The 13580-nt window shown below is 44.6% G+C and overlaps 1 protein-coding gene across 2 annotated transcripts in view; it reads left to right on the top strand.

Annotated features, from left to right (window-relative positions):
• Positions 1-12447, top strand: part of Sh3rf2 (SH3 domain containing ring finger 2) — a 119438-nt gene extending 106991 nt beyond the window's left edge. For both annotated transcript variants that reach the window (XM_008821645.2, XM_008821647.2), the window contains 3 exons: positions 5451-5695; positions 9122-9480; positions 12108-12447. In XM_008821645.2, the coding sequence (XP_008819867.1) occupies positions 5451-5695; positions 9122-9480; positions 12108-12383 (880 nt within the window). In that variant the 3' untranslated portion in view covers positions 12384-12447. The remainder of the gene's footprint in view (positions 1-5450; positions 5696-9121; positions 9481-12107) is intronic.
• The last annotated feature ends 1133 nt before the right edge of the window (positions 12448-13580 follow it).

Here is a 13580-nt window from a genome sequence, read left to right as displayed (position 1 = left end):
TATGGCATGGTAACTGTTAGGGCTACAAAGAAAAATCAAGCAAGATATAGAATTTGTGGGATAGAGTTTTAAGCTTAGGAATGTTGACCAGGGTTGGCCTTACTGAGAAGACAGGAAAATGAGGAAATTGAAGTGAACCAATTGGATCTTTGAGAGAAATGTATTCCAGGCTAAAGGAACAGCAAGTCCCAAGGCCCTGAGGTAGGAATGTGCCTAGCATGAGGGCCAACTGGATTGGGCTAGAGCAGGTGACAGCAGTAAACCAGTAGGAAATGAGGTCAGAATAGTAAATGGGGCCAAGTCATCTAGAATTCCTAGGTCACAATGATTTGGTTTTAATCCCATAGCAGAGTCTGATACTATGAGCCAAAGCTGATAGGTACTGGAAAGGACTGGCGTTTATCCTGAAGTGGCATGAGGAACAAGTAGGATGCCTGTCCTGACTTAGGAGCAGTTTTTTTCAATGGGACCTAACATGAATGGTCTATGGCCCATGCCTACCTACCAAAACCATTGCTTATACAGCAGACAGCCCAGAATCATGGATATGTCATCAAAGAACCATTAGAATGAGAGTAACCATATATCTATCATCTAACCAAGGATGCTTTTGAGCAACTATAAACTGAGGAAAGGCCTCGGCTTTCCTAGGACAATCAGGACGTGTGGACACCCTGTGATGTGGGATTCCAGCCTGGTGCCCCTGCTTCCCTTCTTTCTCCTTGGCTTTGCTCTTGGGTAGACACCCAGTGCCCATGGGCAGGTCATGTACTTCTGAAATGGCTCCATGCTAAGACTAGTGGAGTTTTAGCACCATAGACTGCTATTAAGCTGAGCCCTATCTCCAAGTTCACAGAAATCCGAACATTGGCAGATCTTGAGGTACTCCTAAAGCAGGGATATGGTTTTCTCATGGAGAAGCAGCATACCCAAGAAGAATAAGCTCCTGTGTTCCTGTGGGTTATTGGGTAACAAGGATCTGAGTGTTAGAGAAAGCTGTCTCACTAATATTAAACATGAATGGCATGTGTTGAATCTGTCCATCTGAGTACAGCTGGCCCTTGTTCCTACTCAACCTTTCCACTGTGGGACGTTTCTCCTCCCACTTCTCGGGGCTGAAAAATGGTGTCCTTTGTCGGCTTAGTTTCTACTACTATTACCAAGAAATTATGTGTGGGAACCTAGTGGACTGGACTACAGATGCAAGGCTCCTTTCTGCCCCTGACTCCTCCCCTGTCTGTTTGCACTAACATCTGCCCCTTTGGTGTATAGTGTCAACAACCAAGGCTCCGGGACAGGAGGTGTCCCTTGAGCACTGGAACCTTTACTTTTACACCATCATACCCCAGAGTTTGGGGATTAACTATAGATAAGAACTTACCAGAGCTGGGCATGGTGAAACATGCCTATAATCCCAGCACTCAGAAGGCTGGTATAAGAGGCTTGCCATGAGTTTGAGGTCAGCTAGGCTATATAATGAATACCAGGCTAACCAGAGCTACATAGCACACTCTGTGTCCAAAAATATTGACCAAAATAGTAAGGTTTTTATTTAAGATTCAATAAGTGGGCCTTTTAACTGCCAACATTAAAAAAAAAAAAAAAAAAAAAAATTCCAGCCACCAACCTGTCTAGCTCTTGTTAACCACAACTAATTCTCTACCACCATGAAGTCTCTTCTCTTCCCAGACCCTGGAGACATCCACAGGCTCAGGCTGTACAGAACCATTGCTAAGCTTTCATCTATCCAGCATCCAAACTCCTTCTGAATAAAACCGAGATCCACTTGAGTCTGTGGGCATAATCTCAGTAGGAGGTGTTCCTCACCTCATCCACAGCTAAATCATTTTAGGGTGTTTGGAGCATGAGACAGAATCTCCTGTAGCCTTGAACTCACTATGTAGACTAGGCTAGTTTTGAATTCCTGATCCTCCTGCCTCTGCCTCCCAAGTCCTGGGATCAGAGCTGTGTGCCACCGTGCCCAGCCTTGCACTGTCAATCTTGCACTCCCGTTTTGACTTTGAAACTGGAGCATGAGAGGAAAAGATGCAGAGGAGTCGAAGATAGTTCATGGTGAGAGCATCAGCGAGACCGGATCTGCTGCTCCTGCCTCAGATTCCTCACTGAGCCTTCTGTAGCCCACTTGCATCCTGTTTCCAGGTCCTTTCTGCCTTCCTCCTGTTCACCCAATAAATTCCCTTCTGCCTAATTAGCCAAGATGGTTCTGTATTTTAGCTTCCATAGACACATATGCCTGCCTGGTACCTTATGGGTGGAGGAAAGTAACAAGTGGACCATCATTGCCTTGCCTTCAATTCTCCACACAGACTGTGTGGAGATGGTCAAGGTCCATCCTTTTTCCTTAGCAGGAGGCTGCTTCCAGTGGTGAGCCCAGTAGAATGCCTGTGTATAATGCCCCTTTGAAAATAGAACAAGCTGTAATATCCCAGTCAGAGAAAGGACATAGGGATCTATTCAGTGGAGCAAATCAGAATATCCACTCCTCCCACTTAAGCCCAGAATGTCTTTCAGTCGCCTTTGGAAAATAAGGATCATAATGTCTTCAGGTTTGGAGTTTCCTGGGGATTAATTAATACATGTTAGCAAAGGGCTTTGATGTTGGAAGGAAATGATAGGTAAGTGCTAAGCTTTTTGCCAGAAGACATAGAGGGATTCAGTATTGGATAGGAAAATTGTGATTTAGAAGTTCCTGGAATCTAGCCCAGTGCTGGGCTCAGAAAAAAAAAATGAACTTATACTTTAGTCCATAAACAGTCATTCAAAGGAGAGACTGGTGGAATAAGGCTGGTGTGAGCCTAATTAGCTGTATTCTGTCCTTGCTGCCACTGTTCCTGCTGGAAACAATTGGGAACTAGTCTTTCCTGTTGCTAATGCACTTTGCAGCATGCAACTCCTTAGAGGCCTTTTGTTCAAAAGACAGAGCAGCCACGCTCTGCTATGAAAGCCAGCCGCTGCTGAACATCCTCTTCATTGTCCAGCCCTGGTCTCCAAGCTATAGTTCGTTTTCTCACTGTGGACTACTCCACTCTTCTCTGTCCATACTACACCACAGGCACCAGAACAGGTTGACAGCTTTGGATAAGAGGTCCCTGCTACATGTATCAGTTCTTAGTGCATTTGGGTGCAAAGCTTCTTGAACAGCATTGGCCATAATTAAACAATGTCTTAATTATGGCCAATAAGCTATCTCACACAGCATTGGCTTATTATTATACTACACATTGGGTTTTTTTTTTTTAATAAGCAGAAGAGAGGGACAGAGAGGAGAAACAATCTGAAGGAAACCAGGGAGGTACTGGGTTCTGAAAGCTCCACTCCAGGAGGGCACTCTGTGCCAGGGCATTGGTTCAATTCAGTTTTTCTATGAAATTATCAGAGAGTAGTTAATCAGCAAAGTGGCATGGTGATTGGTGGACTGCGGGCAGGAGATGTGATGTCAGGGTTGTGTCATTAAGAAGGAAAGAAAGACATTTCAAATGACAGCTACTGCCGTGCAGTTCAGCAGGTTTTGCAGGCTAGAAACAGTGGACAAGAGCTTGTTGTTTTATAAACCTTTGATACTATTCTTGAAAATTACAGCCCAAGGCTGAATGAAGAGTTAACATCTTATAGAGTCACATGCAGGGCTACCAGCTGCCTTAGTTCGTTTGTTTCAAGCACAATAAAAGGTTTTTCCTGCTGCTCTAACTTGTCAGGAGGTGTGGTATAGTTAAGAAGTAGGGCAGAGAGCAGGTTTAGACTTGGTTTCAAATCTCCAGTCTGCTAACTGCTTGGGCAAGGAGCCATTAGTCTGTACTTTTTTAGGGGTGGGGTATGCACTTGTATGTGCAAGTGGACACAGAGGCCAGAAGTCAATTTCGAGTGTTGTTTCTCAGGAGTCATCCACCTTGTCTTTTAAGACAGGGTTTTTCACTGAGACCTGCACTTAGCAATTATGCTATGCTGACTGGCCAGTAAGCTCCAGGGATCCACCTGTCCCTTCCTTCCCTACTGAGATTACAAGTTCATGGTACCATACCTGGTTTTGTATGTGGATGCTGGAATCAAACTCAAGTCTTCATGCTTGTTTGTACAGCAAGCACTTTACCGACTGAGCTATCTCTCCAGCCCTACAATCTCTGAATATTTTTTAGATCTATAAAGTCATGGCAGTAACGGTGCTACTTCAGAAACTTGCTATAAAGGACTCATAATATGGAGCTGGAGGGATGACACAGAAGATAAAAGCACTGGCTGTTCTTGACACAGGTATACTTACATACATACAGGCAAAATACTCATACATAGAAAATAAAACTAAAATTTTTTTTAAAATATCATAATACATGTAGAAAATAAGAGACTGCAGAGTACTCAGCCCTAAATGGGACACTTATATCACACCCTCTCCTCCCATGACTCAGAGGTCATTGTGGAAGAGGGAACAGAAAGATTGTAAGAACTGGCGGCAGTAGATGAATACAAGGAAACTGTGTTGCCTGGACATCATAGGGTAGTTACACATATGAACCCACAGCACTTGGCTCAGCATGCACATGACCTGTGCAAGCCCAACCCAGACAAAATCCCAGCAAGGACTGGGGAGGTGAGCAGGTAGCACCAGCCTTAGCTGAAGCTCTATTAGCAACTGATAGATGCTGGGAGAGGGAGAGTTGGTTTTCTTTACTGGTGTGATGTCTCGTAGGTTGACCAGATGCCAAGGGATGGATCCACACCCAAGAGCATTTGAGGAGCTCAATAGGCCTTTTTAAAAAAGATAAATAATAATAGGGGACATGAAGTCAGGGGAGGGGAACATGGGATGGGGATGGAGATGGAGGGGATCTGAATGTGATCAAAATACATTATATGAAATTCTCAAGTCAATAAAAATATTTTTAAAGTGAAAAAAGAACACATAATAATATGGGCAAAGTATTTGGCCAGTGCCTCGTATATGGTAAGCACTCTACATACATTAGCCAAAATGACTAGCAGTCATTAGATAAACATTTATTAATCAATAATATATGCAAAAGCTATAAAATAACACCTTAGAAATCTCCACCTTCAAAGTGTTTAGAATCTGGTGGAAATGCCACAAAATAAATACTTGCCACAGCAAAGAGACTGAACACTTGTAAGATCTGTGCCCTGAAGGAAATGTGGGGTGAGGCATGATCAGGATGTGGCGGAGGATGAATTCAGGTCTTCTAGCTCCATCAGGACCTCATGAGTTCCTCCCCCTGCTCTCAGCACCCACACAGTTCTTAAGTGTACAGAGTTGGGACCTACTTAGTCAGGCCTATGGGTGACAAAAAAATGTATATAGTAGGGAGAGGGTAAGGAGAGGCCACATGCGTATTGTTGGGAGCTGACTTTAAAATAAAAATAGGACTCTTGACTGAAACTTCTCTTTATTTCTTCTTTTTAAAAAAAAAAATATATAGTTCAACAACCAGAAAGACCTCTAGTTTTCCAGATTCCCGGAGCCCTGGTGTCCACGCCACATGGACATTATCCACCTCTTCTGTGTCCTCCCAAGGCAGCTTTTCAGAAAGTGATCCCCGGCAGAGCCGACCCTTCAAATCTGTCTTTGTGCCCACTGCCATAGTTAACCCTGTGAAGAGCACAGCTGGCACAGGAACTTCAGGACAAGGGTCTCTTCGGAAAGGGCGGAGCAGCATGAGAAAGAGTAAGTAGTGGCAGCGAGGTACATGCCTAGAGCTAAGTGCCAGGGTTCCCACAGGGATGTACAGGGTGTTTTGCACAAAGACTGAAAGGTACATGCCTAGAGCTAGAGAGAATCCTGGGGTTCCAGCCGGGATGTACAGGGTGTTGGCTTTGAACTGAGCCTCTGCAAAGGATACTTGACAAGTCCCGAGTGATGAGTGGTTCCATTGATTGCAGCCAGACCACTGTCTGGGTCACTTCATGCACACATGTTGAGTGACTGGGGTGATACCAACCTGAGGGCCAACACAGAATTGGAACACAGCCAAGGTGCATGCTGCTTCTTAAGACCAGCCAACCATAACCAGCAAAGCTGCTTTGGTGTTTCTCAAACTATGCTCTAGGGGAGCCTCCAGGGATAAGGGGGCAGGGGCTGGGGCAGGTAGAAAAAGAGAATTCAGGAGATGGTACTTCAGAACCTTTGATTCCCACTCTGTTATTTATATAATATATGCAGAGCGGTTCTTTTTAAAAACATTATGAATAGAAGGTATGTAAATGCAAGATACACATCCTTAACCCACCAGGTCCAAAGATTTCAAGTTAGAGAGAGACCTCTACTCACACTCCCTATGATGTTCTATACCTTACTTTTCTTTTCCTATAGCCACACTGGACATGTGGCAGTACATACAGACCTATCACTTTAAGACCCATGCCTTTATTAATATTTCAATATATTGAAAGCCAGGTATGGTAACTCATGCCTTTAATCCCAGCAAAGGCAGGTGGATCTCTGTGAGTCTGAGGCCAGCTTGTGCTACATAGCAAGTTCCAGGCCTGCCAAGGCAATATAGTGAAAGACACTGTCTCAGAAAAAAAAAAAAAAAATCCCCACATATTGAATCTCTACATAAGATTTCATTTGGGGGCATTCTAAAGAATTTGAAACCTTGTTCTACAAAACATCAAGTTTCTTTCACCTGTAACCACACACGTGCAGAACATATGTTTTATTCCATGTCTGCCAATTTAAACAGGCTCTGACAAATGATTAAACATGAAATGCAACACAAGGCAGAATAGCTTAAGGAACAACATGCCACAAAGAAAAGTCCCCGAGGAAAAAGGAAATCAAGTGTCTACTCTGTCCCAGACTTCCTGTCCTGCATGGCTTCTTCACTGCACCCATCCCTACCTTCTGCTCGGCCTTTAGCCCCTTCTTCCTTGCTTCTCTCAATACACACACACACCACCATCACTACAATAGTCTTGTGCAAGTTACTAATCTCTTCAGTTTCCTCATTTAATAAAATGGATATAAGAATGACACCCGGCTGGATGTGGTAGTGCCTGCCTTTAATTCCAGCACTGCAGAAGCAGGTGAATCCCTCTGAGTTTCAGGCTAGACTGGTCTACATAGTGAGTTCCAGGCCAGTCAGTTGCGGCTACAGGGAGACCCTGTCTCGAAAATACCAAAAAAAAAAAAAAAAGACACCTAGTGCATCACCACTACTATATTATACAATGTCAGCATATTGCTGCTATCAGATTTAACAAAATAACCTACATTAGACTGACAATACAGTGTCTGGCACATAAACTCTCAAGAATATTTGCTTTTTTTAAGATCTCTTGAAAATTAAAAACAGACAAGATAAATAGGCAAGAAGCCAATTTTTCCCTCATCTATAGGGGTCTAAAAACATATCTAGCATTGTTTTACCTTTCCTAGTCATTCCAGAAGCTTTCCCTTTCTCCCTTTTCCCTGGGTGAGGCTGGTCAAACTATCAATTTCCCCAAAGCAAAGAGAAGTGATGGGAGATTTACCATGTGCACTCATAGGGCTGTCAGTGGAAAAATAAATGTCTAAGCAGAAAGGTCAGACTTGAGCAAATGGTGACAGGCTTGCTCACAGAAGCTAGAGTAGCAGCTGTGCCTAGTGAATGCTCTGGTTTTCATGTTCACATCAGGCTTGAAGAGTCATGGCCATAACACAGAGGGAGGCCTTGGCTCAGGCTGCCTATGCTAGACACAAATGACTGATTCAAACATGTCCATGGAGTATAGGAAAGATCAACATCTCTGGCTAGAATATAACATGTTTCTTTAAATACTTGGAGACCCTTTGAGAAATGGCCCACGGTGTTACTCAGGGGTGACTTCCCCATCCTGTCCCCAGAAGCAAGGAACCTCTCATTCCCCTGATCACCTACAGGACTTATGCCCAAGAGATGGGAACCTCCTCTCTTTGGAGAATCTCAGGGGAGGATTTGGCTTTCTTTTACTGAGGGAGGACTATCTTCATTTTTTTTTTAATGATCTCCACTGTAAGGGGCAAGCCTATACTCTGGATTTAGCATTTCTAGGAAGTGCTGTCCTTTACGTAAAAATAATGACCATCAACAGCACCTGTGACATTTGAGCTCTGTCTAACATTTTGTATTTCTTCTAAGGTGCAATCCTCACAACAGCCCTGTGGTGGACTGCTGTCAGCTCTAGTTTACAAATAGAAACTAAGGTACAGGTAACCGACATGGCTTACTTGTCCCAGGCTCCTAGGAAGGAGGTCTGAATAGATCCTATGCCATAAAATTTTGCAGAGCTCATCCACACAGAGCCTAACTCTGGAATAATATTTCTAAATCTGCCTCTCCCTAGTGTCCTGTTTCTCTCTCTCTCTCTCTCTCACACACACACACACACACACACACACACACACACACACACTATTGTGTCCACATACCTTTCTTCCCTGCAGCCCCCACAGAGCATCCCCACACCTCATGCCACACACACACACACACACACACACACACACACACACACACATATTGTGTCCACATACCTTTCTTCCCTGCAGCGCCCACAGAGCATCCCCACACCTCATGCCTAATGTTTCGATCAGAGTTGTCTTCAGCAAGTAGATAGCTGCAGTCCTCCTCTCCCTTTTCCCTTCTTCCTTCTCTGTGGTCAGCCTCTTGTGGTCCTTCCTTTCTTCTTTCTGTCTCTGGCTCTTTTGTTTCCTCCTTGGTCTGTCAGGCTCTATATCTGCTCACTGTGAAGTTAGTGTGTTCTTTTGCCATCTTAAAGAGCTGCAGGAAGAAAAAATGAAAAAGAAAAAAAGAGCTGCAGGAAAAGACTAGAGGTGTGTGTTTGTGTGTGTGTGTCTGTCTGTGTGTCTGTGTGTGTGTGTGTGTGTGTGAATAGAATGTGAATTGAAGCAATATACCTTCTAACACCTCACATAGCATTCAACTAGACAGTTACCTGCTGCCAGCATCAGCAAATGGCACTAAAAAGAGAATAGGCCCCAAGAGAATGTGAGCACAGTCAAGTTAGGATAGCACTTAACTATTCTAGGATATCAGGACACATGGCACAACCAGCCCTCACTCAACCTGCTGTCAGCCACTCTTGCTGATCTCTCTGTCCTGTAATCCCCCAGATGGATCCCTGCAGAGACCAGTCCAGTCAGGGATCCCCACCCTCATGGTGGGCTCCCTCAGACGCAGCCCCACCATGGTGGTCCGACCTCAGCAGTTCCAGTTCTACCAGCCACAAGGGATTGCCCCCTCTCCATCACCGGTGATGGTGGAGATGGGGCCCAAGCCTGTTCCCACTGGGGAGCCTGCCCTCACCTGCATCAGCAGAGGCAGTGAGACCAGGATCCACTCGGCAGCGAATTCCCTCATCATGGAAGGCAAAGAAATCCCCATCAAGAGTGAGCCACCACCCAAACCACCTGCATCTGCCCCACCCTCTATCCTAGTGAAACCAGAAAACTCAAGAAATGGCACCGAAAAGGTAGGAGTGGAATGACATTGGGAACCTGATTCTTTAGCCTCCCAACTTTGCACACCACAAGACTTTGATGTTAATGGGTATCACCAACCAAACTGGCAGCATCTATTAAAATCCTCACATATAACAACCCCATACTCAACCACTTGTGCCTTCCCCTGGCTAGACAGGCTATTCATTTCCTTTATGCATGCTTCTTTTGAGATCCAGAGACAGCCTGGAGAAAACATGGCTTTGGCATCAGACAAATCTTGATTCGAACTACACTCTGGCTAGGTGGATTTGGCCAGAACATTTACCTTTCTGGGACCTTATCTATTTATTTATTTTCCTAACTCATATAAATAATAATAATCATGACCACACATAAGCTTGGAGAGGAGATTAAATGACATAAGATATGTGAAGTGGTTACACAGGGCTTGACATAATTTTTCATCAGACAAAAGGAGCAACGGAGACACAGGAGAATTTAACCAACATCAAAATCACATCAAATGATCACACAAACATTATTGTGACCTCTGTGGAATCAGATCTGTTTTTTTTTTTTTTTTTTTTTTTTTTTTTTTTTTGTACTTTAGAAGATGGGGGTTTTTGTAAGATCCTTGAAGAGAGATGGTCAGAAGGAAATTGTAACATTAAGGGACTCAGATGCAGCTCACTGTGAGCCTTCAGTTTACAGAGTATCACCACCCACACCAATCACATCTCCAGCACCATCACCTACACCTCCATTTTATCATCATCCAATCCCCTCCAAATGGACAGAGGATGTCGCTTCTTCCTATTGGTTAAGCATTTACTAAATACTAAACACTGTTAGTGGACCCTGTGCTAAGTATTCTACATGTCCCATCTCATTAACCCCTCTAGGTATGATTTTCATCCTCACTTAACATGAGGAAATCAAGACTCGAGGACACAGCTGACATCCAGATCTGATACGAAAACCCAGGTTCTTTACATTAAACTTATAAGAAAAGGCATTTGGAAAAGTTAGTGTGACTGACATAAGTGTTTGGGAGTTCTTTATTTCAATTTCCACGTTCATGAAATTTAAAGTTTTCTATGCCCTGGTTATCCAATAACCCAACTAACTGGACACAGCCCTCAAACTATACATGTTTTATAAGTCCCCAGATCCCACTAGATAAGGTGAGAATCAGAAAGTATGAGGAAACTTGAAGATAAAATGATTGAATTTCATGGAACAAAGAAATCATTCCCAGGAAGTAGCACCCAAAGGACACTTTATTAAGCCCCAAGACAGAGACAGCAGCTGGCCAAAACAAATACCTGTAATTGCCAGGGGGTCCGTAACCAGCTGGGGAAGTGAAAGGAAGGAGAGCATTGTGGGGCTTGAAGCTCAGAAGAGACAAGATCTCATAACAAAGGGAGCTGCTCCTCAGCTCAGCCAAGGGTCCCCAAAATTGGTATAGGTCCAGATCTTGTAATTTGGGGGATTTTTGTTGTTGTTGTTGTTTTTAGGTTTTGTTTCGCTTGAGACAGATTTTAGATATATAGTCCAAACTGGCCTCAAATTCACAATCCCCCTGCCTCAGCACTCCAAGTGCCTGTGCTACCACATCTGACTCTGGATCTTTGGTCTTTTCATTTTCTTTTTGTAATATTTATTTTTATTTTATGTGTTTAAGTGTTTTGCCTGCATGTATGTGAGTGCACCATGTGCATATAAGGCTCACAGAGGTCCCGTCACAGATGATGATGATGTCCCCATGTGTGTGCTGGGAACCGAAGTGCAGCCAGCACTTTTAATCACTGAGTCATCTCTCCAGACCCTGGATCTTTGATCTTTTATTTTGTTTTTTGTTTATTTGTTTTAGGTTTTTTTGTTTGTTTTGTTTTGTTTTGTTTTTTGAGGCAGGGTCTCCCTGTAGCTTCAGCTGACCTGAAACTCACTATGTAGGCCAAGCTGGTCTCAGAGATCTGCTTGCCTCTGCCTCCCAAGTGCTGGGGTTGAAGGTATGTGCCACCATAGCCAGCTATCTTTGATCTTTTAAAGTTATGTATGAAATCCTGGTCTAATATGCAGTCTCACCATCTTAATGTGTGGAGAAGTCAGCCAGCATTCTGAAGGATCGATGGAAGCAGCAGGTGTCCAGGGAGCCAGCTCTGCACTGAGGTCATTATAGAAATGGGATCACCAGCAGTCACAAGGAAGAGCCAGGTGTCATACAGACTTTTAAGGAAAGGCAGAGGGGCGGGGGAAGGTGAACTTATATTTTCCGGGAGCGATCATACCCTCCTGCCTGGGGTCTTTTTTACAGGCTGATATACCAGCCCTATTTCTCCCAGATTATTCCTATTTGTTCTTGAAGTCCGTCTGCCTCTAGGAAGGCCTGACTGCCTGTTAGGTGCTATTCTGCAACCTCAGCAGGTTATGCTTCTCCCACCGCAGACTGGTTATAATTTTCTATCAGCCAGGGGTGGTTTTCTAAACAGCACCTGACATGGTGCATGATGCACAGAAGACACAAATACTTGACGAATGAGCACCACATAAATGAGGTCTTTCAAGTGGGGACAAATGTAGAGAAGCCACACGAATCCCATCACGGGAAACAGCACGTCTCATCCACATTCCTTTGCTCTCCATTCTCTTACAGCAAGTCAAAACCGTGAGGTTTCAGAATCACAGCCCTCCTCCCGCCAAACATTACACCGCCCATCCCACCTCCGGAAAGCACGAACAGCCAGCCACCCCGAAGGGGTCTCAGCCTGAAGCAACTCCCTCCGGCCCAGAGATGACCACCCTATTTGCCCACCGAAGCGGCTGCCACTCCGGACAGCAGACAGACCTGCGGAGAAAGTCAGCTTTTAGCAAGACCATGCCCCCAGTGTCCACGGCTTCAGCCGCACAGACCATATTTCCAAGCAAATGAATCTACAGGTGGCTTTTCTTAGACACAAAAGACGTGAATTGCATTTAAATACAGTCTGCCTCCACTACAGGCGTCCTGCCATTCTTTGGGGACTCAAGCATGGGTCCTTGCCCTCTCATTTTACCCTTCAGGAATGAGAAGGTGGGAATTCCTGCCCTGCTTTGAGTGGCCTTCTAAACTTAGTGCTTTGATGCAGCCAAGCCATTGCTCAGGCCAAAGAGTGGAGAGGGTCATGCCATGCCTATGTCCTCAGCTGGCAAGTTTAGCCTCATATCTTGTGTGCTCTATATAGAACATCATGGTATCCTAAAAGGAATAACTGGAAGTATAGCAAAGGTGGGATTGTCTGAATTGCTTCTTTGACCTCATCACCATCATCTCCTCACAGCACAACAGCTTCTCCTCTCTTCCGAGGCCATGGCCCTTTCATCTCACAGTTACAATTCCAGCTGCAAAGGAAGAATTGAGGGGAATGGTATGAGATAGCTAGTTTGAACATTCTGACAACCAACTAAAACTAGAGGAAGTTACTTCCTGAGTTTGCAAGGTTGCGGGGGGGGGCGAAGCTGACTACAAAATACCAAAACATTATCGTAAATTGTTTCTCCTATCCTACACAGTAGGTAATCGGGGAGCAGGGAGCCACAGATCGGAGCCGTATGGTATTATTGGCCTTTCATCTTCCCCTCAAAGAGTGCTTAAAAACGATCTTGAATGGGGCCTGAGTTTAGATACAAATTCTGTTTGCATTGCAGCATTGTTGCTGCCCCCCCCTTTCTTCTCTTCAGGGGCAGATGACTTGTTTCCTCCATAAGACAATGGGAAAGCTGGGAGGGGTGCCTCCCAGAGGAAGGCTACCATCAAAGGAACTGGACAGTGGGTTGGAGAGGAAGGGGGAGATAGGAGGAGCAAATGAAGGGTGAGCAAAGCTAATCTAGAAGGGGGCAGGGACAAACAGGGCTACATAAGGAAGAAAATGAAAGAGGTGTGGTGGGGAGAAATATTTGCATTACTGATGATGGAGAAAAAAGGACAGAGTCTGCAGTGGAGAAGGGTCAAAATTAGGTGACTTCACCAGGATGGGCTGAAGTGAGCAGGACCAGCCAGGCAGAGCCTTGTAAACAGGGTGAGGAGGTAGCTCAGGGAGCCAGGGCCATGCTCTGAGACAGCCCATTAGTTCTCATTAAACATAATTGT

This window comes from Nannospalax galili, unplaced genomic scaffold, assembly GCF_000622305.1.
Source record: "Nannospalax galili isolate Female #2095 unplaced genomic scaffold, S.galili_v1.0 scaffold328, whole genome shotgun sequence".
NCBI lineage: Eukaryota > Metazoa > Chordata > Mammalia > Rodentia > Spalacidae > Nannospalax > Nannospalax galili.
The sequence above is the reverse complement of the archived record's forward strand: the minus strand, read 5'-3'. Positions and strand labels throughout refer to the sequence as shown.